The sequence below is a fragment of the Sardina pilchardus genome, chromosome 7, assembly GCF_963854185.1.
Source record: "Sardina pilchardus chromosome 7, fSarPil1.1, whole genome shotgun sequence".
In the NCBI taxonomy this organism is placed as follows: Eukaryota; Metazoa; Chordata; class Actinopteri; order Clupeiformes; family Clupeidae; genus Sardina; species Sardina pilchardus.
Window position 1 is genome coordinate 18,858,892 of NC_085000.1, and position 25,896 is coordinate 18,884,787.

Genomic DNA, 25,896 nt, shown 5'->3' on the forward strand with positions numbered 1-25,896 from the left:
GAGGGAAACCTCCATGCCCTGGCCAGTTGCTATGGATTTTTCTCAAAAGCACTTAGAATAATGGCACGTCCCACTGCTGATGTCAGACCGCAAGTGCTGCACGTTTGTGTGTGTTGTGTGTGTGTGTGTGTGTGTGAGAGAGAGAAAGAGAGAGAGCGAGAGAGAGAGAGAGAGAGAGAGAGAGAGAGAGAGAGAGAGAGAGAGAGAGAGAAGAGGGAGGAAGAGGGAGAGAGAGACAGTGAGAGAGAGAGAGAGGGAGGGAGAAAGAGAGACAGTGAGAGAAAGAGGGAGGGAGGGAGGGAGGGAGGGAGATCGAGAGTGAAGGAGGGAGGAGAAAGCAGGAGAGGAGAGGAGAGGGGGGGCTATAGCCTGTTGATCATCAAATGAGCCTCTAGCACTCGGCATGCTTTGCAACACACTCTCAGAGCAGGCAGCAGAGTTGGAGCACTGAACTGAGCAGAGCAGAGCGGAGCAGAGGCTGCTCTCTTCTCTTCTTCCTCCATCTCCTCATCCATCTTTCACTCGTCCATGACTCATTCAACTTCTCCTCCTCACCTGACAAGCTGAACCTGAACTGATGAACTGATGAGCTGATGAACTGATGAACTGATGAACTGATGAACTGATTCACGTCCACAGTGAGTATGTCGTTCTTGCGCTCTTGGACTTGCCTCTCCATTCTTTGCTTCAGATTAGACCTCTCAGTTCGATCCATGTCTGAAATAGTGTAAGCCTTTGGTGAAATACTATGAAACAATATGAGATGCTGAAGCAACAGTTTGAGATGCAATTTTTTTTTAAAACTTCGAAATGAAATCACTGCAGGATTAGTCAGAGAGTACCCTCATGTGTGAAGCAGCCTACTTTGTCATTCTGAATGTGTCTAATGACACGAGAGCATTTCTGAAAGTGGACTTCAGATGTGCACAGCATGGTCCTGTATTGATATTATCCTCACTCCAGCGCTTTAGGATGTTGGGCTCAGTTCCTGGCTAGTACGTTTTTGGTCTTTCAGTGGAAAGTGGCTTGTGTCTCTCATCCTAAAAAATGGTTTACTTTCAAATGTCCTGTTCCCAACCTTGCATGAAAGTCTCTGGCTTGTTTCTGGAGGTGATTGGTGGTGCATGCGGAGCATTGATTGTGAAGCAGACTTCAAATATAGCTGCATGAGTCGCCTCTCCAACTGCCTATGGAGTAGGCGCTTGTGCATACCATGAATATTGTTATCACACATTGAGCGCTGGAGAAAGTGAAGAGACCACTGCACATTTTTCGGATGTCATTCTACAGTTCCTGAATGACATTGGATTGAGTTGACGGTCATGTTGAACATTAAGAGACCACTGCAAATTTGAATATGACCGTCAACTCATTTGAATGTCACTCAGGAACCAGAAAAATGTGCAGTGGTCTCTTAAGTTTTTCCAGAGCTGTATATCTAAATGTAGGACCAGCTGGTTGACAGGCACATTCCATATGCTGTAAGCATATCATTTTAAATAAAAAATGATCTGTTTGTTTTTGGGAAGTCTTTCCTACATCAATAGTCATGCTTCTCCGCACACAGTAGCCCTATTACAGTAGATGACCATTTCTGACATATAAAAACCATCCTCTACTATAAAGAATACTTCATACTTTTAATCTAAATTTATTCTGATCAAATCCTTTTTCACATTAACGTTTTGCCTTCAGTGGAGAACCTATGTACAGATTTTTAATTTCATTCCATTTGATCATATGCTTGGCCATTGCTCAGTCTCCCAGCCTTACATCAGCATCTGGGAATTGGAAACTTGTCCAGCTATAGGATGAGAGATGCCCAGACACGTAGTCATGTGGCCTTTTCAGTAATGTGCATGAATTTGGACCGCTGCTCTCTTGATTTTGCCAGGAGTCACCTGCACCTCTGATGAAGAGGGTTGTCAGAGCTGTTGTAAACTTGTAGTCTGAGGAGGCCTTACAGAGATCTCAACTCGTTTTTGTAATAAGGAGACGTAATGTTTCCAATTACAACAAAATTATGAAAACGAGGGTTAGAGTAGAACAGATCTTCTGCCACTGCTGTATGCGGTCGGTCATGTCATCTAGATTTCACCTCCACACTACCCAGTTCATTACACTATGAGGTAAAGGAGTGTTAGGTATGAACCCAGTGTAGGATAAGGGGGGCTGAGGGTGGAACAACAATAAACGTATTTGGTAATACACGTCGCTACTTTCTTTCCCTATTTTCTTTGGCAAGCCAGCACGTTTGTGATCTATCAAAACCCCCGTGGTTGTGATAAAGTGATGTAATGTAAGCCTTGCCTAAGTTTATATTACTTAATCTCTCACCCCCGTTAACACATTCCCAGTGGTGCACACACCAGCATAATATTTACACAACTGCATAGTTGCCATTTCTAATGTTATTCCCTTACCAAGTTATTTAAAGTCAACTGCTTCATGTGTTGAATTACCATAGAGTGTTCCAGCAAAGAAGCCATAAAAACCTGTAAGAAGAAAGACTTTTTTGGTGGGGAGAAAGCTTTTAAAATACAGATTGGAGGACTGCAGTGAAATTGGTTTTGTGTTTGAAGTGTTTTCATGAAAGAAAAACAGAGACGTACTTTAATGTGCCTTTATGTGATTAGACTGGACTGTGTTTTGTCGTCTGACTGTCCACACCGGAGCCTCATTAACTCTAAATGCCAGTGTGTTGTTGCTTTTAGAGGGTCTTCTCACAGCTTAAATCATTGGGTTCATTGCAAATCTCTCTGCTTGATGGCATCTTTTCTTCCCTGCTTTCCCTATACAGCTAGCGAACAACAATGCTGATCTTTTCTTTAAAAAGGTCGGCATACTGTAATAGTTTCCAGCTTTTAGGTTTGCAAAAAAAAATGCAGGGTTACTTTTGTCATGGCTCAGGTACTAATGCATCATGTAAAGGATACACTCTAAGAAGAGATGTGTCATTTTGACACATTTATGTGTGTGCTCAGGGACGACACATTTTGTGTCAATTTCAACACAGCAATTGTGTGGCTGGCTTGGTGAAAACAACAAATAGAATGTGTATCTACAAAATTATGTACCTTTTTGTTTTTTGTTATGGGCTGACAGATTCCATTTTCCAACTGTTTGATACATACCGGTGAGTGGTCTTACATTATAGCCTGCAGGTTCTCCCAAAGTCAATGGTTGGGACAGACTGCCTGTGGCTATGGCAGAAGCTATGTGCATGCATCTATGTAGCGGAGGCATTCACAAGCCTTTATTAGTCAGTGTGTGGACAATAGAGAGATATATAACCAGCTGGAATGACTAGCAGACAAGTTCAGGGCACATTTACATGTCATGAATTTCAAAATGTTCATACTGATGGTGGTAGGAACCGTAAACAATTTTTTTTTTTGAGAGGAAAGAATTTGCATGTTTGAGAAATGATTCTTTCTCAGAGTAAATTTAATTGGAGGCGCCTTAGGGGAATATAGGTAAATACATAAAATTTCGCACGCTTAGGGGAGGTAGGGGAGTGTGTGTGTGTGTGTGTGTGTGCGTGTGTGTGTGCGTGCGTGCGTGCGTGCGTGCGTGCGTGTGTGTGTGTGTGATTGTGTGTGTGACTGTGTGTGTGTGTGTGTGTGTATATTATGCCCTTTTAGTGTGTGGTTTGTGTGTCCGTGTGTCTCATTTACTCCAGTAATTGTTTACTTTTGCTGTGCTGTGTGATGCTTAATGTGACTTTCTGGTGACGGTTAAGATGAAACAAACGAGAATGCTGGAGAGGCTCCCAAAATATAATTGAATCGATTCAACAGTCTGCTGCACCACCATCCAAATAGAACTCTTCAAAGTTGAATTTAATTTAATTCAACCCCACAATCCATTTCGTCTCATCTTATCGTGTACCGTATCCTGCACCTGGCCTCAAGATAGGTGGCATGAGCACAAGCACTCACTTTTGGTGACAGGAACACACCATGGCCACGTTTCCCAGATTCGTTGGTCTTGCTAAGAACTTCTTAGGAGCATTCTTAGAACATTCTTAGAGCACTAAGAAGTTCTTAAGAGCTTCTTAAGGAATCTGGGAAACGTGGCCAATGTTGTTGTCCGCGATGTGTTTCTAGAAAGCTCTTGTCTAACCATCTTCCTAGTACCCCCCCACCCCCCCAAACCCCCCACCCCCAAGTGACCCCACATTTTTAAAATAGTAGTATGTATTTTCCCCATCGCATTAATGTCATTCAACAGTCGTCACCATAACCATAATTAACATCAGTAGATCATACCAGCCACAGTGGCCTGAACTTGGTCATCTTGGAGCAAAGGTGACACTCTGCAGCGAGTGAATAAATCACCCTCTCGCACGTGTATGACATGTCTGATTTTAATGAGAAAGGCTAATGGGCCCTCGTGTGCCTGTATCAGCTGTAATTGCATGGACTTTGCTCTATATGGGATTAATTATATCCTGAGATTCCCTGAGGACATAGGACCACCATGCTCACTGTGCATGTGTTGGAGATTGTGAAGGGGGCATAGCAGACCCCGGTGAAGGAGGAGGTCAGGATATGTCATTACCAAAGGGATCAGAGTTTAAATGAGATGAAGTTCCTCATTACTGGAGCAGGGCACATTCCTTTATGCCCCTTCTTCCGTCTGTAACGAGCCTATGAAACAACTGCACAAACTGAAACAACGGTTAAAGTTCACGTGATGTCCTCAGAACACTGCGGGTGCCCCTTTGAATAAATTAATCATCTAATTCATTTTGTTGTGTAACTCTCCACTTGAAATGGTGTCACAACAGTTTGCTTTGACAGATTTACTGGCTCAGAAACAGCGCAGTGATAAACGTGTGAGTGTGTTTTAGTCATACCTTTTTGGGGCAGCCATGGTGTACTGGTTAGGGCTTCGGGCTTATAACCGGAGGGACGCCGGTTCGATCCCCGACCAGTCCACCACGGCTGAAGTGCCCTTGAGCAAGGCACCTAACCTCACTGTGCCGCTGGTTGGGCATGGCAGCTCACTGCTCTGAGTTAGTGTGTGATTCACCTCACTGTGTGTGTGCTGTGTTCACTAATGGGTTAAATGCAGAGAAACGAATTTCCCTCACGGGATCAAAAAAGTATATATTCTATTCTATTCTATTCTACCTGCACAGAGTGTACTTCTGCCTCATCAAAAACACCACCACCAGGGCAGGCCTCTCCGTCAGTTCACCTCCATGCTCAACACCTGGCACTCCTATTGTCAACCATCACTCCAGAGTCATGTGGCCTCATTGGAAATCTCAGGGCAGCTTGTGTCTTCAAAGAATCGGCTAAAGTAGTTCTTGCACACACAGAGGGGTCACTGACACCATCAACTGTAGACATCTGCTGCTGTGAGGGACACTTTGTTCTGCTTTGTCCGGCGTCCCCTCCATCAGATCCTGCCAGGGGCACACCCTCTCTCCTCTCACATACAGGCTGATGGAGACACACAGACTCCGGACATTTGGTGGAAATCACTGTCACAGCCCATGGGGAACGCTTTGATTCAGGGAATCACTTGGTGGGATCAAACACTGTTAGGGAGAGTCATTGTCAGGCAAAGAGCATGTCGAAACTGATTACGGAAATGCCATTGTTGATGAGTGTTTTATCAATTCCAAGGCCTTCTATTTCTCAAGGGAAATCTTGACACTACAGTACAGTTACGGTAGATGCTATTCTCTAGATAGAAACCCTCTGTTACAACCAAAGGGATTATATCATTGTTATTATAATGCTATTAGGCTTAAAGGCATTTCTGCTAACATCCCTTCTCATTCCCTACCTTGAAAAAAATATTTTTGTAGTCACAACAGGCAGGTGACTAAAAAAAGAGATTTGTCACCCTCCATAATACATTTCACCTCTACTGTAATCATTTTTCAGTTAGCATGGTAATTTGCATTTGCAAAATGCTATTCAATCTGTCTCTGTCACACAAGACTGCTCTCTGCACTTTTCTTTTCATATGAATACATTAGCCATAAAAGACTACAGGCTTATCTATGCTGGAATTCAACAGAGGCTTACAGTATTACAGTATGATATGCTTTGGCAACTAGGGAAATGAAACAACTGGGCTGTGGCAAAAGTGATCATCCATTTAGAACTAGTAACAGCAGTCTGGTCTAGAAATGAGTTGATGGGAAAAAAGTAGTTCTTAAAACCAAGACAGGTTTAGCAATTATTATGAACACGACGCAAGTGTGCAACAGGATCGTGGACTTCATGCCATTCAGGTAATGACCACACAGCTCTGTGTTGTGGCAACATTACCACGAACGTGCATTAACTTCTGCTACCTGAATGGTATGAAGTCTATATCTCCTCATATATCCAGGACTAGGGTTACTTACTATGTCTAGGCCACTCACTTTAGGCGTTTTTCCACCAAAAACGAACCTGGTGTTGAACTGGTGCCGTTCGAAAGTCTTTGAACCGTGGTGCTATCTAGTGAACCAGCCTGCATTTACACAGTCCTGAACCGAACCAAGGATGAGTCATTAACAATGGGTGGTGCACGCAAAAGCAAAAGTTAATGAGATGCATGAACGGGAGAACGATATGACCAGTTGTCCCTTATAAAGGGCAGAAACTAGCTATTTAAAATGCTAGTCAACGTCAGCAGTGCAATGCTAGTTGAATCGTTTTGTTTACTCATAGCAACAGTTGATATGGATGGAAAACTCATGCTTTTAGCCTTCTCCCCTCTCAATTGCGCAATGACACGCCCACTCTGGTTCGCAGGAAAAAACAAGTATTTTTTGGTTCGACTTCCGAACCAAGGTGCCACGTTCCGAACCGGATTTTGTTTGGTGGAAACACGACGAACGGTTCGAATGTTGGTTCGGGAACGGGAACGGAGCCGGTTCTTTGGCGGTGGAAAAGGGCCCTCTGTGACTACAGCTGAATCATAGCTGTGGGTTACTAACCCCACTCTCACTCGTGCAATACTGCTTCAATAGAGACAGCAAGCCTTGCTTGGTCTATATAATACCTGTAATGCAATGATAGGGGCTTCAGAAAATCAAGAAAATAGCCATCTTTTCAGTTAATAGCTATTGAAGTGATCCATCATTTATTGTTGATCTGTAAAATGCTATTCTGTATATGTTTATGTTCTGGGATTTGGGAGTGGTAACCTTCTCTGCTGTCTATGTAAATATAGCCTTCTACAATTTAAACTCAGTTTGATAATTACAGACAATCAAATGCAGTGAAAGCTTTCAAAAGCAAAGGTTTAGCATTGTATTATGATTTGACATACTTTAACGATTCCAGTCCAATGGAAACCACTGCAACCTCATCACCTCAGAGCTGAAGTGTGAGCTTGAGAGATGTGGTGATGTTGTCATACATGAGTTGCAGGAGAAAGCTTATGCAATGATTATGCAATGGCCCTCAGTTAAACCTGAACACAGAGAATCAGATTCAGATTCAGCTTTTTGAGGGAGGAAGACAAATACAGTGAGGTCAGTTGTGGACCCCTGCACAGAACTGCTCTGCTCTAGAAGAGACCTACTGCACAACATAGCCTACTTTCCCTCTTTGCATGGCACAGAATTACTGAAAGAATGAAAAAAAAAAACAGAAAGAAAACGGTGTGAAAATTACTCATAATTCTCCACTTCATCCAACTTTACCTACCTGGCCAAATTATTCATTTGGCACCAGTCCTGTTTTCAGTGCCACAATAATACAATGGTGATAATCCACACAAATGCCTATCATAATTTCCAAACTATCATCCACGGTTTATACATACAAATATTAATATGGTATTGATATGGTTTTGTTTCTTTTAACTTGCATAAAACACTGTCCTGCGGCTTATACACAATATACAGGAAATTACTGTAAAACAGGAATGTCTGGTTTTGGCATCATTCCAGAGAGCTTATCCCATAATAATTCCAGAAAAAAATAACATTTTAAGTTTTCAAAATTATCAATTTTTTTGTAGTCTGCTCTCTCACATAGTAGCTACAAAATGTTATGCACATTAGATTGATGAATTATGCCTTTATGTAGCTCACTGTGCATTTTTGTCAAAATGATACATTTTTGAAAAATTACATCAGAAGCTCATATTCTTATTGTCTCTATTGAAATGCATTTTCACAAAAATACAGACACATTCCCACCCAAGCACATCCAGTCTCTCAAGCCGAAAGCACACAAGGCGATTCTGAATAACAAAAAAATGAGTGAGAACAATGCGCAGCATCCAACATTATTCTGAAGAGGCATCCAGGAATAGCTGCAGTGATGCGGTGGCAAAGGTTAACTACAGTGTGGCAGCACTGCGGAGCATGTGTGTGTGTGTGTTGGGGGGGGGGAGCGGCAGCAGTTTTAGTCAGGCCCTTTGTGAGTGCTGGACCCTGCTAAGGCTGGGGGGGGGTGCAGGGAGGGGGGGGGGGCTGCTTGAGGCCTGGAAACACTGCTTGTACTGCGCGCCCAGCCGTTTATTAAGTCCGCCCACTTAAACATCTGAAACTACGCCTTCTCGCTCCTCTCTCCAGGTCCTGCTGGAGTTGCAACGACATTCGCTCGGCGAGTTTGGCTTCAGGCGTATTCATATCTCCCGTTTGGAGGGTTTATTTTGAACATGTGTTTGTGTGAAACAAATGAAAATGTGTGTGTGTGTGTGTGTGTGTGTGTGTGTGTGTGTGTGTGTGTGTGTGTGTGTTTGTGTGTGTGTGTGTGAGTGTGTGTGTATGTGTGTGTGTGTGAGTGTGTGTGTACACGTGCAAAGCTTATTGCACACAAAAGGCAGAAAAGAGAGAAACGTTAGGCATACAGGCCCCTGAAGTCTACCATGCTGAACTCTGACCTCCGCTCCAGCTGGATACTGTTATTGCCTGGGGAGTACAAGAAGAGTGTTCATGGCTGCCTGCTGAACATCAGAGATTTACAGAATGAAAAGCTGAGACCTGTGAGGTTTAGAATGACCAACGGCTCTTTTAACCACAACATGTTGCACTTGCTGTTGTCACACAGCCAGATTTCATACAATATGCAGCTAGTCATGTACTCCACCAGTCCTGCTTTATGGGGTACAGGGTAGTTTATGATCTATATCCTAAATACATTGATGGCCATGGTGGGGCAACTTGCCCATTTGTTTCTAATGAAAAGGCATATAGAGCCACTGTGACAGCTCTGATGCATAGCAGCTACTATTGTATCGCATTAGTGCGGTCTGTGATGGAGATTAATATTGTTTAAAAGGGCATCTGGACAGATGTCCATTAGTGACCACATGAGGAATGACGAGAAGTCTCCCATAGAGGTCTTTTGCGGAGAAAGATACAGGAGTGGTGGCCATTGCCATGCTATGAGACACGAGACGAGAGGAGAGGAACATGGTGACGTCGAGGTACATCTGCATCGTGGATACACAGCATGCACTCTCAGTCGACAACCCACTGGTCTCCTCTGTGCAATGTTCACATGAAATGCTGTATTGGCAAACCATGTAAAACATGCATACTTTACCAGTAGATTCTCCTCTGGATTTGGATATAGCCAAGTGCCAATGAAATAATACTGTGAAAAAAGAGAGGGCTGTTTAATTCCAGAATGTCATAAATCAGGCATATCCCATCAACACATTGTGACACAGAGTAAAAATCTCAACAATCCCTGTGGCTGTTTAGACCAGCGGTGTCAAATAGACTTGTTTGGCCAGACGTTCAAATGAGATTCATGGAGAGAGGATTGGCAATTCATACAATGGATAGCCAAGAAACGGAGGGCTACATTTTAGTGTTTGTTTTTGAACGTTTGCTAGAGGAGAGGAAAATGAGAGGGAGCGAGAGAGAAAGAGATGGCGACAGAGAGACATGTTAAAAGAGATGCTGGAGAAGAGAGAGTGACTCAGACAATCTGGAGAAAGCCCTAAGGCTGAGCTGAGATCACACTCACTACCTCTCACACACACACACACACACACACACACACACACACACCCTCCCTCTTTCTCACACACACACACTTTCTCTCTCTCTGTTTCGCACAAACACACATACACACACACACACACACACACAGATGGAGGAGCAGGGTGGAGAGAGCAGACCAGCCAATCTGCTACAACAAGAATTCCTTGACTATGTAGTTTCAATCCTTTGCAATCCTTTTTCTCATATGACTTCTCTTCCTCTATATACAATATCTGCATCTGACACACCTTTATCTATCTATCTATCTATCTGTCTGTCTCTCTCTATCTCTCATTCCACCCATCTGCGTAAAGTTCATAGTAGGCTATTATCAGATGCTCTCTGACTCACTGAATATGAAGCTATACTACAGTATGAAGCTTTGCAACAGGGTGTATGTAACAGAGGCTGCCACTTCACAACCTTAGCAGATACATCTTAAGCATGCATTTCCATTCTAAGTAATAATACAAATTAACACGACATAATAGCTACAAATGCATGGCTGTAGTCCCCCTAGTCTTTTTTTCTCTTGTCTCTCGCTGTCTTGACAGGCGGAAGAGCAAAGGGCAGCTGTAATCATTATCTCACCCTGACAGACAGCGCAGCTGGCTAATAAGCACAGACACTTCCCGCTTTTAGCAGCCGATGGTGAGGCACGGACCCGCGTGATTGGTGGTCAGATGTGAAAACCCTCATTTGTGGCACTCTAATACAGCTGCCTTAATCACAGTAATTGATTTAATTAGTTTGGACACGGGCCACGGAGGCGGCGATTCTGCAGCAGGGCGGAGGTTTCTACTCAGGCTGCACCCGCTTCTGTTTTATGTGCTGTGTGTCCATATGCACTGAAGTGCTCTTACTTAAGATGACCAGATGTCCAGTAGGGCCTACATAAATATACATCAATATGATGGTAATAAAAGGTTTTCTATTGGAGGAGGAGCACGGCTACAATGTGGTATAGTCAGGGTATTTGACAGGGAAGTTGAAAAGAATTAACACTTCTATATTGTACGTTGTTGGAGTCAAGTCAAGGCGTCTGTGGAAGAAAAAGTCAGCTCTTGTAGAGTGAGATGTGTTGTTTTTCTCTGTGGTGTGGGGGAAGACTGCCAGAATTAGCAACAGGTTGTCAGCTCAACTCCCATGGCAACTGCACTTTATCATTCTCATTCTAATAATAAGGTGTAGCTGCCATTCCACACAAGCTATCATCACAAATTGATGGTTAACTAAGACTCAGTTATGTTGGAACTCGTCCCTCAGTAGTTAAAGGGGTTGACTTCTCTACACAGTTCAGTCTTAATGTCTGAGAGTGGCAAAAAATAATGTAAAACACCCCTGCCCTCTGACAATTTGCCACACAGTGTCCAACTCTTATCTCTTCATGTCTGTTGCTGTGATATGAATGGCTAACATGAATCTTAGTTCATTCCACACTGTAAAACCTGCTCTAAGGAAACTTTCTACGGTGCAATATTTATAGAGGACATTGCACATACAGTATTTATCAGATGAAGAGTGTGATTCACTTGCATTCACTCGGCACATTGGCTGGATGCTGTATGCTATGGCGTGTACACAAGAGCACTGACACTCCCCAAGTTTAGAGAGAAGGGTCAGAGGAAAGGCTTTGAAGCTTAGCACCGATGTGAGTCACACAAGTTTGAGGCGGCTGGAGGGTCCATTGGAAAAGGCCTTTACAAGCATTAAGCTGAACACAAGTGGTCACAAGTGGCCTCGGTGGGAAGCAGCAGATGCATCTGAGAGAGGAGCCACTCGCTGGCTAATGCTTTCTGGGTTTGTTTGGGTCGTTTGGGCCCATCAGAAGAGACAATTACCACTGTGGACAGGCGACTCGAACACGGGTCTCTTGCATGGTGCCGTGTAATGTGCCTTGCTGTGCTCACAGATGTGATTTTAAGTGCTCTGTAAGCAATATTGCAGTCTCATTGGCGGTAAGTCATCATTGCTAATGGGAATATGAATGCACAGATGTACAGTATCATCTTACAGCTATCTCTGAAGCTGGATCAGTCCAGTTGGCAAATATCAGCGCAAACTTATTAACACTCAACATCCATGAAGAGAAAATAATTGAAAGACCCTCCTCATTACATCACTGATTTCAGATCAGATCCAAGGATACGAACTTGTACAGTTAATATTAGACTGTAGTTTCACTTCCTGTTTGATCTTAACTAATGGTGCAGATAACCTAATTGAAAGACCATACTCATTACATCATGAAAATAATATCACATCTAAGGACATGAATATGTATAGTTAGTATTAGACCGTAGGCCCCAGTCATGGGGCACCTGCACCGCACGCCGGCGACCCGGGCACGATTCCCGCCCCGCGGTCCTTTCTGGATCCCACCCCAACTCTCTCTCCTACTCACTTCCTGTCTGTCTCTCTACTACGCTATCCGATTAAAGGCATAAAAAGGACAAAAAACAGACTTACAGTATGATAGATAGATACACTTCCTGTTTGAGAAACTTTGACATATTTGTATACCAGATGCTCATTCCCATTCTCTCTCTCTCTCTCTCTCTCTGTCTCTCGTGCAGGGATGCTGGTGAAGGCGAGTGTGTGGCTGTGAGTACCCACGTGATGTTTGGCGTGTGAGCGTGCGCTGAAGAGATGACTCTCCTGGCGGGCGATGGCTCCGACTACGACTACAGCGCCCTGAGCTGCGCCTCGGACACCTCGCTCAACCCCCCTCCCATCCAGGAGCGCGAGGCCGCCAAGGGCCTCTACTACAAGCGCGCCCAGCTCCTCTCCGACTGCAGCCATGCCGCCGCCGCCGCCGCCGGGGGGGCCACGTCCGCCGCTGCCCCTCTTGGAGTGGTGCCTGTCAGCGCCCCGACCACCCTGGGCCCCGAGAGCGCCCTGCAGCCGCTGGGCACCGCCACGCGCCGCCTCCACCTCATCATCAACGTGGGCGGCCTGCGCTACCAGCTGCCCTGGACCACGCTGGACGACTTCCCGCTGTCGCGCCTGGGCCAGCTGCGCGCGTGCAGCAGCTCCGACGACATCCTGCGCGTGTGCGACGACTACGACGCGGCGCGCAACGAGTACTTCTTCGACCGCAGCCCGTGCGCCTTCCGCTGCATCCTGACCTTCCTGCGGGCGGGCAAGCTGCGCACGCTGCGCGACATGTGCGCGCTCTCCTTCCGCGACGAGCTGCTCTACTGGGGCGTGGCCGAGGAGAACCTGGAGTGGTGCTGCCGCCGAAGGGTCCTGCAGCGCGTGGAGGAGTGCGACGAGCTCGAACGTGCCGCCCAGGAGGACGAGGAGGAGGAGGACGACGACGACAGCGACGGCGGCGGGGGTGGGGGGAGGCGGCAGACCAGGCTGGCGGCGGGCGAGTCCCGGCTGGGCCTGTGCATGCGCAAGCTGAGGGACATGGTGGAGAGGCCGCAGTCGGGGCTGCCCGGCAAGATCTTCGCCTGCCTGTCGGTGCTGTTCGTCACCATCACCGCCGTCAACCTCTCCATCAGCACCATGCCGGCCATGAGGGCGGAGGAGGAGAGTGTAAGTTGGTCTCACACACACACACACACACACACAAACACACACACATGCACATGCTCGCTCATCAAGTACCCCTTTTTTTGGCCCACTGCCCTTGTACTGCCTCTTTAGATTGTTATGGTCTAATTTTAACCAAATTAGACTAGCCAGCCATTAACAGGGCTGATAAGACAGGAAATCATCTGTGCCTGAAATGATCAAATACATTCAAAGACAATATAGAGAATAGCCTTTCTTGACATCGTTCCTTGGCGAGCTCAAGCCTGGACTCTATCAGGCCTGCATTAATGTTACCTTTTTAAAAGAACACTAGCATCATAGAATGTGATCTATAGCTAGCTAGCTATAGCCTTAACCACAGAGAGCTACTTAAGTATAGCTTTTTCACAGGATGAACTACAGTTGAGCTACAGCAAAGGTAGAGAAGGAAGAGATGTAGTCCAGGTAGGTTACTGCACTAAGCATCCTCCGAGTCTGTGGATCAGCTCAGCTGATTGTTGATTTTCATTTCAGCATCCATGTTAACAGGCTAGAGAAGCCACTGCACTGCAAACATTACCCAACTAGAATGCCTATTTTTCCCCCTGCTTGATGCGCACATGTGAAGAAATACATTGAAGAGGCCAGTTGATAGTCATCATTTGTTGAAAAGGGGAACTCAGAGGCTACATGTGGCCTATTGAATAGCAGAAACCGAAAAAGGCTAGCTTTGCTTCACTTCAAAGGTGTATTAGTCTTACTCATTTCAAAATAACATGCAATGAATTCTCTGAACATTTGCTAATTAAAAGAGCAACGGTAATCAGTCTTGCAAGCACTAGGCTACATAAAGGTCAGGTATGTTGTGGTGGCTGCCTGAAGAAGGCATTACCTGTGGTAAACCTCCGCAGCTGTCAGAATGAAAGATAAATGAGGTTGGACCGGTAAAACGGTGTTGAATTACAGCAGAGAAGCAATAGTCAAATAAAACTGCATTCCTTTCCTTTCAGATTAATAGAGGTACCTCCGCCAAAGAGGTTATGTTTTCATCAGGGTTTGTTTGTTTGTTTGTTCGCAAGATAACTCAAAAAGTCATGGATGGATTTCGATGACATTTTCAGGAAAGGTCTGGATGACACAATTGAAGAAACGATTATGAATGGGGGTGGTCCACTGGATCTGGATCTATAGGAGGCGGTTATGTTTTCGCTTGGCGGAGGTCTGCACTCTCGGAGTGCTTATATAGTTTACATTGTCATATAGCACACAACCATTGCTATATATCAGGAAGCACTTTGAAGATTCATCAGATCACATCAAATTGACATAGAGATAACAGGATTGCAGGGTCATCACCAATGGCCTTAGAATGACCTACGGCATCATTAGTTTCTTACCCCGGGATTCTAATTCTCAAAGGTGGAGGTTTAGAAAAGAGCTAAGGATTACGGCCTACCCTCCTTTAATCTCTCACTGTTTGCTGTGATAATCGATAGCATGGAATTAAGCCAAGTTCAGTCATTAAATCCAGTTTATTCCATTGGCCCCCACTTACCAGTCCAGAGCTCTTCCTGAGCGGTTGACTTGAGAGAATGCATCAACAACCTCCAGTTACCAATTAAGTTTGTTTCTTGACTTTCTTCTTGGCTTTTCCTCATGCATACAAATGGTTGCTGGTGCTCCTGGCAGTTATGTGATTGTAAAGGCCTGTGGATCACAGTTCCGCTCTTTTCTTCAGATCAGTCTGCAGTCCTCACATCTTGACATTAAGCATTTCGTGTAGGTTGCACAAAAAGAGAACAGAATGGATTATTCATGTAAATGTCCTTTTCAGAAATTCAATAGCCGTGGTGTACTGGTTAGCGCACCGGGCTTGTAACCGGAGGGTTGCCGGTTCGATCCCCGACCAGTCCACCATGGCTGAAGTGCCCTTGAGCAAGGCACCTAACCCCTCACTGCTCCCCGAGCGCCGCTGGTTGGGCAGGCAGCTCACTGCTCTGGGTTGTGTGATTCACCTCTCTGTGTGTTCACTGTGTGCTGTGTGTTCACTAATTCGGTTAAATTGGGTTAAATGCAGAGAACTGAATTTCCCTCACGGGATCAAAAAAGTATATATTCTACTCTTCTATTCTATTCTATATCCTTTAAATGAATCATTGTTCGAGAGAGAGGCACACTATACATGCCCTACCACTTCTCTTACTTGATTGTAGTTTTAATTTAATTTGATGTGAAAGTACATTCCGTTTTTATTGCAGCCAAACATCTGAAACTTCACAGCAATTAGGCCTACTGCTGAGAAATATGAGCCGATTTAGTTTCATAAAACTTTACTTTTGGGCACCTCATCTTTCAGCATGATAACAATCCAAAATACTTTACAAATACAATTAAGACCCATTCTGGGACATTTGGCAAAGTAGCACTGGCAATATTAGACTGCTCTCTGAACAGCAAAAACAAGCCAAGGGAAGTTGGAGCAAGCTCGTAGTCGTAACAGAATAATGCCAAGGTGATGAAGCATCATAGTAAAAAATTAGGCCAGATCTTTGTGCATAGTAGTGTGACATCAACAGAGCAGATATTGTGTCATTTTTGTAAATATGTCACATTATGCAGAAAAGAAACCCATGGCACTGGTATTTCACAAGCAAGTGTATTTTTTTTATTTTTTTTACTATTTTTAGAAAGCACTTGCCTTACACGCATGTTCAGTTTATTTTTTGAGAGTAGAGAAACAAATAAACTGGCCAATGACTGATGTCCCTGATAGACCACTTGTGCCTTAATTCAATTAGCAGGCTCATTAGGCTTGTTTCCATGGGCTGGCATCAATCAGGGCAGTAAGAAAGAACACTGCCTCAATGGCAGACAATTAAAAATGGCTGACTTGGACCAGTGTCAACAGACTTAATGGCAGACTCCAGGCCTTGTGCCTCAAATTCAGATCAATCTTGAATCTCCTTGTTGTGCTGAAGAAGGTGTAGTTTAATCAAGCAAAGCTATGCATTTTTAGATCGTAGTCTAGATACTCTGAGATTCATTACCCAAATGAATCCCAATGAAGAATACGTATAGACCTGGTGAATGCCGTGAGATAGTGACCACAACATCAAGTTATATTGTATACAACATACAACAATAATGCACAGACACAAAAATTGTTCACTTATCTGACTAGAGAAAGTGAATAACCCAATTTCATAAAACGGTGGTGTTCCTTTAACATAACCTGTGTTATTTGACTGAGAGGCCCTATTCAAATATCAGGGGTGGAAAAAGTAGTGGTGACTTCACCAAAGGCTTGAGCTTCAGGCACCCCTGAGCCCTTGGGCCCCTGGGCCTGGGCCCGATAGGCCCGTTCAGTAGTTCATCCCTGAGGATGCTTTGATTGAGATTATTTGATCAAAATCCAGACAGAAACTCTTCTCCAAAATCTGCCTCATCTTCTTGCATGCCTCTAAAAAACCCATCTGTAAGTGCTAGACAGGGACTGCTGACACCGCTGACAAATACAGTTCCATCTTCTAACACCCCCCGAGTCTCAGGCACAGACATCATTTGCTCATTTTCTTCCATTAAGTATCGTTCAGCACAAAGGCAAACCAGATTATGCACCGAGCTCTCTGCCCCAGTGCCTTTCTGTCAGGTCCACTCTAACCATTTCCGACTTCAGTGGGAGTTTGTTTCATAACACAGCGAGCTTTTTTCTCTGCTGAGCGGAAATCAATTCGAAAAGCAGAGGGATATGATCTAAGAGCTGGCCACTGCAGCCATCATCTGCACTTTTACACTTGGTCAGATCTCACTAAATTTTTTTGGGGGCTTTTATGCCTTTAATCCGATAGGACAGTAGAGAGAGACAGGAAGCGAATGGGAGAGAGAGTCAGGGTGGGATGCGGAAAGGACCATGGGGCGGGAATCGAACCCGGGTCACCGGTGTGCGCCGTGCAGGTGCCGCCACTGATCTATAAAGAATACCTTTATATATTATAGATCAGTGGGTGCCCCAGCCAGTCGCGCCACGGCTGGGGCCTAAATGCCTGTTTTCCTGCATCTGCCTGTCCAACACGCCACTTTCTATGAGATAGTGCGCCATCACTTCTGACTGCTGCTTTTCCTTCCTCACTTTGGGCACATTTCAGTTTAAGTAGCACATCATCAACACCTTGATCTACACCACACCACGATGCAGCAGCCAGCAAGGTGTGAGCCCCTTGTGTTTAATGTGAACTGATTGTGTGAACTAGACAGGGGTGGAAACGTCGGATGTAATGCACACTCACTCCCACCGTTTGCCATTTAAATGCGTTAAACAGGTGAGATGTCAGATGAAGTCCACCTTCGGAGTGAGGGAAGCCTATGTGGCGCCCTCTAGTGTAGAACAAAGGTCAACAGCATACTCAGGCCCACTTTCATGGAAGGAGAATTATCAACAAGGCATGGGGTGCCTCTCATGCAGAGTTTATACGTCCTCTCTCGCTCCTCTGCCCTCGATCCTCACTGATCTACATAAAGTAAGATAGAAGAAGGGATAGACTATCCCATTGTTGCCCCCCCCCCATCATTCTTTATGTAGATCAGTAAGGATCGAGGCCCGAGGAGCGAGGGCGGATGTATAAACGCTTCATGAGAGGCACCTATGGACTTTCCCTCAAGAGCTGCAATAAAGTTGGAAGCTGACCCCATTAAAAGATAATCCATAGGCATCTGTTAGAGAGATGGATTAGAGAGGGATCATCATGCAACAGCTGTGCATAGTTTATGGTGATTTGGAACGCAGACTTTATTGTGATTTCCTAATGCAGAAAATGAAGGTGATAATGACCGACGACTTGTGCTTTTAAGGAAAAACAAGAAAAAACTTGAGCTATACTAACTTCATTATTCTGTCTTGATTGCTATCCTCCTGTCTCCCCTTACATGTTTAGATAGATCGATAGATAGATAGATAGATTTAGATAGATAGATTTCCCTAGAGGGAAATTGAAGATGTTTAGAAGATAAGAATCAGATCAGGAATCTGTGCAATATGTCTTTTCCTTCAGAGATGGGGTGGTGTACAAACCATTGATCTGTAATGGCCGCCCCACAAATAACAGACTGCAGAGTGAGTCATATAAGAGACTGGAGCTTGCATACAGAGATGTACCATCACTTACTTTACATGCCTACTTTTATATAAGAGACTGGAGCTTGCATACAGAGATGTACCATCACTTACTTTACATGCCTACTGTGTGTTGCATGTCTGCCCCCTTGTGGCACTCCACGGAACTGATCTTATTTTGAAATCATGGCACTATCACAGTAATATTCTGGCAGCATTATTTCGTTTTTATCACAGATCAAAATAGCTGCATGATATTCGAGAAAGGCTGCCAAGGTACTGTAATTGTACACAACACTCCTCAAGGGCACTCTTTAAGTTTTCTTTAATGAAACAGCCTTTCTTTCCCATAGCAAAGTCACTACTGTGGTAATTAACCATTCAGATTTACTTTGACATATGAATATTATCATAAAATACCTTACCATACCTCAAGTTGTCATGAATTTACATTCGCAGATCTGTGAGCTGAATCCTCAAAAACCTTGTTGTGTTGGTGAAACATCCTTTAATGCCTGTCATGTCGACTGTCTCTTCTCGGCTCCCACAGGGCCAGTGCTCGCAGATGTGCCAGAACATCTTCATCGTGGAGACGGTGTGCGTGGCGTGGTTCTCGCTGGAGTTCACGCTGCGCTTCATCCAGGACCGCAGCAAGCTGGCCTTCCTGCGCCGGCCGCTCAACCTGATCGACGTGGTGGCCATCCTGCCGTACTACATCACGCTGCTGGTGGACGTGACGTCGCCGGGCGAGCGCAAGAAGCTGGGCTCGGGCAGCAGCTACCTGGACAAGGTGGGGCTGGTGCTGCGCATCCTGCGGGCGCTGCGGATCCTCTACGTGATGCGTCTGGCGCGCCACTCGCTGGGCCTGCAGACGCTGGGGCTGACGGCGCGGCGCTGCACGCGCGAGTTCGGCCTGCTGCTGCTCTTCCTGTGCGTGGCCATCGCCCTGTTCTCGCCGCTCCTCTACCTCATCGAGAACGAGATGGCCGCCGCGCAGGAGTTCAGCAGCATCCCCGCCACCTACTGGTGGGCCGTCATCACCATGACCACGGTGGGCTACGGCGACATGGTGCCGCGCTCCATCCCCGGCCAGGTGGTGGCGCTGTCCAGCATCCTGAGCGGCATCCTGCTCATGGCCTTCCCCGTCACCTCCATCTTCCACACCTTCTCGCGCTCCTACGTGGAGCTCAAGCAGGAGCAGCAGCGCCTCCTGCAGCGCCGCGCCCACTTCCTGCTGCGCAGCCGCATCGCCAACCTGGGCAGCCAGCTGTCGCTGCAGAGCCACGTGCTCTACCCCGACTCGCGCTCGCGCTCCTCCTCCGCCGCCGCCTCCTCCTCCTCCTCCTCCTCCTCACCACCATCGCCCTCGCCGCAGCACCGAAACGCCCAAGCCTGAAGGAGGAGAGAGGGAGAGAGAGAGAGAGAGAAAGAGAGAGAGAAAGAGAGAGAGAGAGAGAGAGAGACAGAGAGAAAGAGAGAGGGGGGAGAGAGAGGGGAGCCAGGAAACTAGGGAGGAGGACAGGGAGAGGAGGAGGAGGCAGGGAAGAGGAGAGGAGAGAGGGAAGGGGGACCCGTGTGTTAAGGAGAAAAGAGAGGATTGAGGGGAAGAAGACAAGGAGAGGAGAAGGAGGAGGAGGGGAGGAGAGGAGAGAGGGAAGGGGGGACCAGTCTGTTAAGGAGAAAAGAAAGGGACTGAGGGAAGCAACAACAGGGAAGATCAGAGAGTAAAGGAGAGCGCATTAGACACAGAGCAGTATGGGAGAATGCTAATGGAGTCTGGCTAAGAGCACCGACAGGGTGAAGAGACATGGGAAAGAAACAGAGGGAACTCTTCAAGGGAAAGCAGCACAAGACACAGAGAGGAGAAAGAGAGAAGACAAGAGAGGATAGAGATGATGAGAGAGCTGACGGGAAAAGGCGGGATGACATGACAAAAAGACAGAGAAAGATAGATGAGAGAGAGAGAGAGAAGAGTTGGAGAGGCAGAACAAAGAGGACAAGTAAAAAGAGGGGGTCAGCAGAAACAGAACCTGGAGAGGGAAGAAAAAGAGGCCACGCAGCTTGTGGCCCATTGAGTCCTCTCTGGGCAGACTGGACTATTCCTGTCTCCCCGCATTTGCAGTGCACTTTGCGATCTGCCCCATACTAGCTGGCCATCCCAGTCCTACAGTACCATACGTCAGTGTCAGAAGCACAACGGACCGCCCTCTCCAAACCCCACTGCTCACCAGCAACCGCCGCCTCGTATCGTCACCTAGCTTTCAACCCTTCTCTGTGTGCTGTACACACCGACATCACCGTTGGTCAAAAGCACCCCTAATTATAGGCTATTTCCGAGAGATTTCTATTTTTTTGAGTTTTCAGTCAGCTGAACCAAAAGCTGAGCGGTAGAGGAGTACACGTCCTAGCCTCAGAGGGATTTAACCAGTGACTGTCTTCATAGCCCATCACAATGATAATAATCGGACTCAGCCACACACAAACACAAGCTCACTGCAGTGTCTGTTAGCTGTCCCCATGGTAACTACTGTTGTGTAGTAAATATTGTTCAGAGCCATGCTGTCATTCCCTGTGCTGTATATGTCATGGTCAACAGTGTTGAGAATGTGGTGTGTTGTTGAACATGCAACACATGTATTGCAGTGCTGCAAGGACTTTCTACATTGGTTGTGCCTGTATCTGTCAGACTAAAATGTCTTTTTAAAGTATCCAATAATAAAAAACATTCCTTTGGTTTCCTTTATCATATATCACACTGTGAAATAAACTGTCACTAAACTGAGAAGCAATGAGAAGTGTGAGAGGCTCATGAGCAAAACAAGTTGGACGATATGATCCCTAATGTGTTTACCACATATGAACAATAGGGGGCGACATTGACATTCCAATGTCATCATGAGACGACTGAACAAAGACGGTGGAAGACTGGAATGTGAGCAACCCTGTAATTTGCATGCAGATTGTTTTTGTCTGCTTTCTCATATATTCGGCGGCATATTGACACATCGAAATACTCACCTCACGCTGCACCAACCCAGGCATGGCCAGTAAATATTCAGCAAGCCTTGTGTCTCAGGTGGACCGCATCTAATCTTATCAGTTTCACATACGCATTCCAGTGGGCCAGCGTGAGATAAGGAGGGGGGGCAAGTCGTTCTCCACAGCCCAGCAGCACAACCCCAGCTTAGCAGCAGCTCACAGACAGCTAGCCTGCACAAGAGCCAGACTGGAGACGGCAGGAGCATGCCCAGATAAGAGCCGCCACATACCGCCACCATCATCCCATTACGGCCTGCTGTTTCAGTCCGATTCAGCCCAAATGGGGTTATTACACTTCAAGGAAACACTCAGAGAATGCACAGCGAACGAGGGAAAGGGAGAGGGAGAGGGAGAGGGAGAGAGAGAGAGAGAGAGAGAGGGAGGGAGGGGGGAAGAGAAAGAGAAAGTGAGATGCATATGTATGTGTAATATGTGTTTGCTGTGGAATGTTCCCTAAAGGTCTTGCTGAAACTTGCCGAGGCATTTGCACTGCGGTGACAGGAGGAGACTGGCAGGCCAGGCCGGCTGCCTCCTGCTCCTCTCTGTTCCCACAAGCTTCTCCGCTGGAATCCGCTGGGTCTAAGAATGCTCAGTTAGGAAATCCATCAGCCCCTGCCTGCCTCTGCTCCCCTCCACAACATAATTGATATGCTACAGTGTTTCTCTGATTCCGTATACAGGCACTCTAATCCTGAATACAATGCATTACATCCAAACATTTTCCTCTGTGTGTTCAGGATATGCCCACTGGAATGTCAATGCCAAAATATACCTTCGTATTCTATTCTAAACATGAACTAGAACTCAAATGATTCTTTACACTCTCCTCTGACAGATTACTGAGCGTCAGAGAGGATGAAGCTGTGTGTGAGAGAAAGGGAGGAGAGAGAGAGAGAGAGAGAGAGAGAGAGAGAGAGAGAGAGAGAAAGAGAGAAAGAGGTGCAGGCGGAGCAGTGGGCAGCCAGTAAAGGCATACTAGGTGGGTGCGCACTGCGCAGGCAGGAGAGAGTGGGTGCTACTCGTGCTTAGGCCTAGGCTACTTGCAGAAAAAAACAGCTCTGATGAGACAAAGGTGATGTAAAGGCTGACAGACAGGTAGAACACCTCTCTATACAATTGAAATTCATAACACGCTTCTACATTTTAGCAAACAGTCTGTGCTCTGTAATTCGTGCGTAGGTTTTGTAAAACTATGGCTGTATCTCTTATTGCAGAGCATGAGTCTGTTTTTTAAAGTCAGATAGGGAATAGTGGGCTGGGCAGCCCTTTCAAATCAATGACATTTTGTTCATTTCAGGGCAGGCTACAAAAAAGCGTATCTGGTAACTAGGCCTAGGCTGTTATTAGGTTGAGTGGATGATATATTGCTCAAATAGGCTACCATCGAGCCCCTCTAAGCCTCCAAACTATGAATGTGTCTGAGGGGATGTAGATATATAGCAGTGTATCTCAATTCATTTTGGAAACCCATTTCAAGACCAAACGTTCGCCCCACCCCCTTCAAAAATATTCAGCCTCACACTATATGGCATACATTTGTTAGAATAGCCTACCGCCATACAATAACATAAGACCTCATGAGGCCACATTCATTTCACAAGCCACGTGTGGATGTCCACTCACTGTATCCTACACAAAACACGCTTCCTCCCACCGTCCTCCTCCTCCTCTCCCCCGGTTTCTCCTCTGCACCCTCCCCTCCGCACTTCAGCCTCTCCATTCGGCCAGCCACCGCGGCGGTTTTGATTTCTCCCCGTTTCGACGTAGGCTAACCAAGCCCACTACGCGTCTCAGCATGTTGAAACATTTTTTTCTAGAGCCAGCTGAAAACTTGGAATCTGGCTTGGTTGTCGACGACTAGAAGCCTACGGGGAGGAAGAAAGTGGGTAGGCTTTTCCAGACGGCAGTTGCTGGATGAGAAACATTTTATTGTTGCTGTTAGAATGTTTGCTGCCGTTCATCTCAGGCAATCCCCGTCATGACCTCACTCACCCGCCCTGCCAATCCACTGAATGGGATTTCTCATCGCGCAGTTGTTTGCTCTCTGTGATCATTGTGAACACCGATATCGTTTATTACTTTCGTCGATGACAGAGTGAACGACCTTACGTCTCTGTTTACATTCGCAAGCCCAACTAGGCTACACATCTGTTTCACAAAGAAGCCGCTGACGTTTGACCGGGGTGAGTAACTTGTCATTTTCGTGTTTAATAATGTGTGAGGATTTAAAAAGAAAAAAGAAAATCAAGACCATCTCTTACATCTGTATCCTATATGCTCTTGATAATGTGTTAGGTCTGAGATCATACGGCGTAGCACCACCTACGTATTTGGAACATATTTTGTTTTGATTGCTTGGCTGGCCCGTTTCTAGCTGTCTATATCTGTCGGAGTCGGGATCACCAGCATTCTTTCTTTCTTTCTGGGATTTTTCTTTATTTTCAGATGTAGGCTAGGCGATTTATGTATCAGCAACTGCCGTGAGGAAATTTCTGACATTTTATAGGCTACATGAGTCGTCAGTGAGTAACCCATCAGCCGATAGACACAATGTTATCAGTTTCCACCACCTTTGATTTATTTAGATCCCATGCACTGCAAACCCAGCAGTCGCGTCTACTACTCCCGTTTGGACAATAACTGGTGTTTTGTCAAAGTATGGGCTTTTAAATAGGTCGTAGTTAGCCTACTTATGGCCCATCTCGCCCTATAATTGACTGTAGCCTACTAAGGGACTGAAGATGTTTATTGCTGACTTCATATCGCTTTGGAGGAACGCTCTGAAAAGGTATAGCTAGAGCGACACAGGGAGTGGTAGACTTGGCAAACTGAAATGACTCAATTCCAGTGTAGCCATATCTCTCTAAAACGAAATAGTGCAAGTTGCTAAGCTCAGACATTTGGCAGATCAAATGCAGTTTCTCACAATCACGTCTGTGTGGGGCTAAGCTACTTTTTTGATTCCAGATTTATTTTGCTGTTGTGGGCCAAAGTAGCCTACTGCGACGCCAAACACATGTCAAAAAAGCGAATGTCAGCATATTACACGTGTGTGTGTGTGTGTGTGTGTGTTTGTGGTTATGCTGGTGCCCTGTTCTGGTCTGTTTTTAATTTCAATTAGCAAGACTGTAAGGTGAAGTGCATACAGTGCTTCATGGTAAGCAGACTCCACCCGGTGGACAGAGCTACAGTAGGCTATGAAGCAACGGTGGATTGGCCAGTGCTGGCTGTCATCACTGTAGGATTAGACTTCACCCAGTGAGTGTGACTCAGACAGCAGCACAAGCCCTGGCCACCTTCCTCTCAACACGCGTGAGGCTGACTGGACTCACCACTTTGTTTTTTTTTTTTGTTTTTTTTTTTAGAATATTCTTCTTTATGATGATTATATTTGATATTAGATAGGCCTACAGGACATGTGACCCTATAGGAAACTGTTCTGACCCCTGCTTCACATGAGGCTTTATTTCAACCGGTGATTTCCAGTTCATCTTTGGTAAATGCGTTGGCTCTTCGCCCGGGGATCAATTTGATGCTGCATTTGAAAGTCCCGCACTGGAAGTGAAACACCGCTCAGAAACAGCTAGAGAAATGACTTTATAATGAAGCTTTTGTTTGGTTAGTTTCTTCAGTTTTGGCAAATCCAATACATGTGTACGCTGCCTTATATACATAAGAATCATACTGTACATCATAGCACTTGACCATCTGCCTTTTGGCATCATATCAAACCCTGAAAGGTCTCTTTGTCTCCATCTCATATTTCACTGGAATGCACATTTTACATTTGATGTATTTAGAAAACAACATTTCTTCTTCCCGTCTAAGTACAGTATACGATTCTGCACATGTTTTTGAAGAATCTCTATGAGCTGCTGCCATGTATTGAAGTGTATTATAGTTTTCCTGGTGTAAATGCACCTGCATGTAGCCTACTCATTAAGATTAAGGAGATGAGTTGCAGTTCCTGTTTTAGTCTTTTATGTGTGTTGTGTAGGCATGGTGTGCTCTGGTAGGCGTTTTTGACCCTGCTAGTAATGGACATTGTTGTTGCCGAACTCTTTGCTGTTGTATATGCTACATGCATGCTAATTTAGAGTATATGTTCATATGTCAAGTTTATTTATATAGCGCATTTCATTCACAGAGGTCATTCAATGTGCTTTACACATGTGCAGACATGCATATGGGTTTCGGTGTGGGAGTTGCTTTGGAGTATGGCCTACTCCCTGTCTCTCCCCTTACGCACTGCACTCACTCACTC

The 25,896-nt window shown here is 45.6% G+C and overlaps 2 protein-coding genes across 3 annotated transcripts in view; both read left to right on the forward strand.

Annotated features, from left to right (window-relative positions):
- The first annotated feature begins 431 nt into the window (after positions 1-431).
- On the forward strand, positions 432-21,318 carry kcng1 (potassium voltage-gated channel, subfamily G, member 1). Its single transcript, XM_062542211.1, has 3 exons — positions 432-638; positions 12,538-13,504; positions 19,144-21,318. The coding sequence occupies exons 2-3, from the start codon at positions 12,611-12,613 to the stop codon at positions 19,987-19,989; spliced, it is 1,740 nt and encodes a 579-aa protein (XP_062398195.1). The 5' UTR covers positions 432-638; positions 12,538-12,610; the 3' UTR covers positions 19,990-21,318.
- Positions 21,319-23,404: 2,086 nt separating this feature from the next.
- The window catches only part of src (v-src avian sarcoma (Schmidt-Ruppin A-2) viral oncogene homolog), a 47,749-nt gene continuing 45,257 nt past the window's right edge, over positions 23,405-25,896 (forward strand). For both annotated transcript variants that reach the window (XM_062541065.1, XM_062541066.1), the window contains exon 1: positions 23,405-23,815. The gene's annotated coding sequence lies outside the window, so the exon portion shown is untranslated. The remainder of the gene's footprint in view (positions 23,816-25,896) is intronic.

Coding starts and splice junctions, on each gene's coding strand:
- kcng1 (XM_062542211.1), top strand. CDS start 12,611: ATGACTCTCCTGGCGGGCGATGGCTCCGACTACGACTACAGCGCCCTG. Junction 13,505..19,143: donor TGAGGGCGGAGGAGGAGAGT/GTAAGTTGGTCT, acceptor CGGCTCCCACAG/GGCCAGTGCTCGCAGATGTG.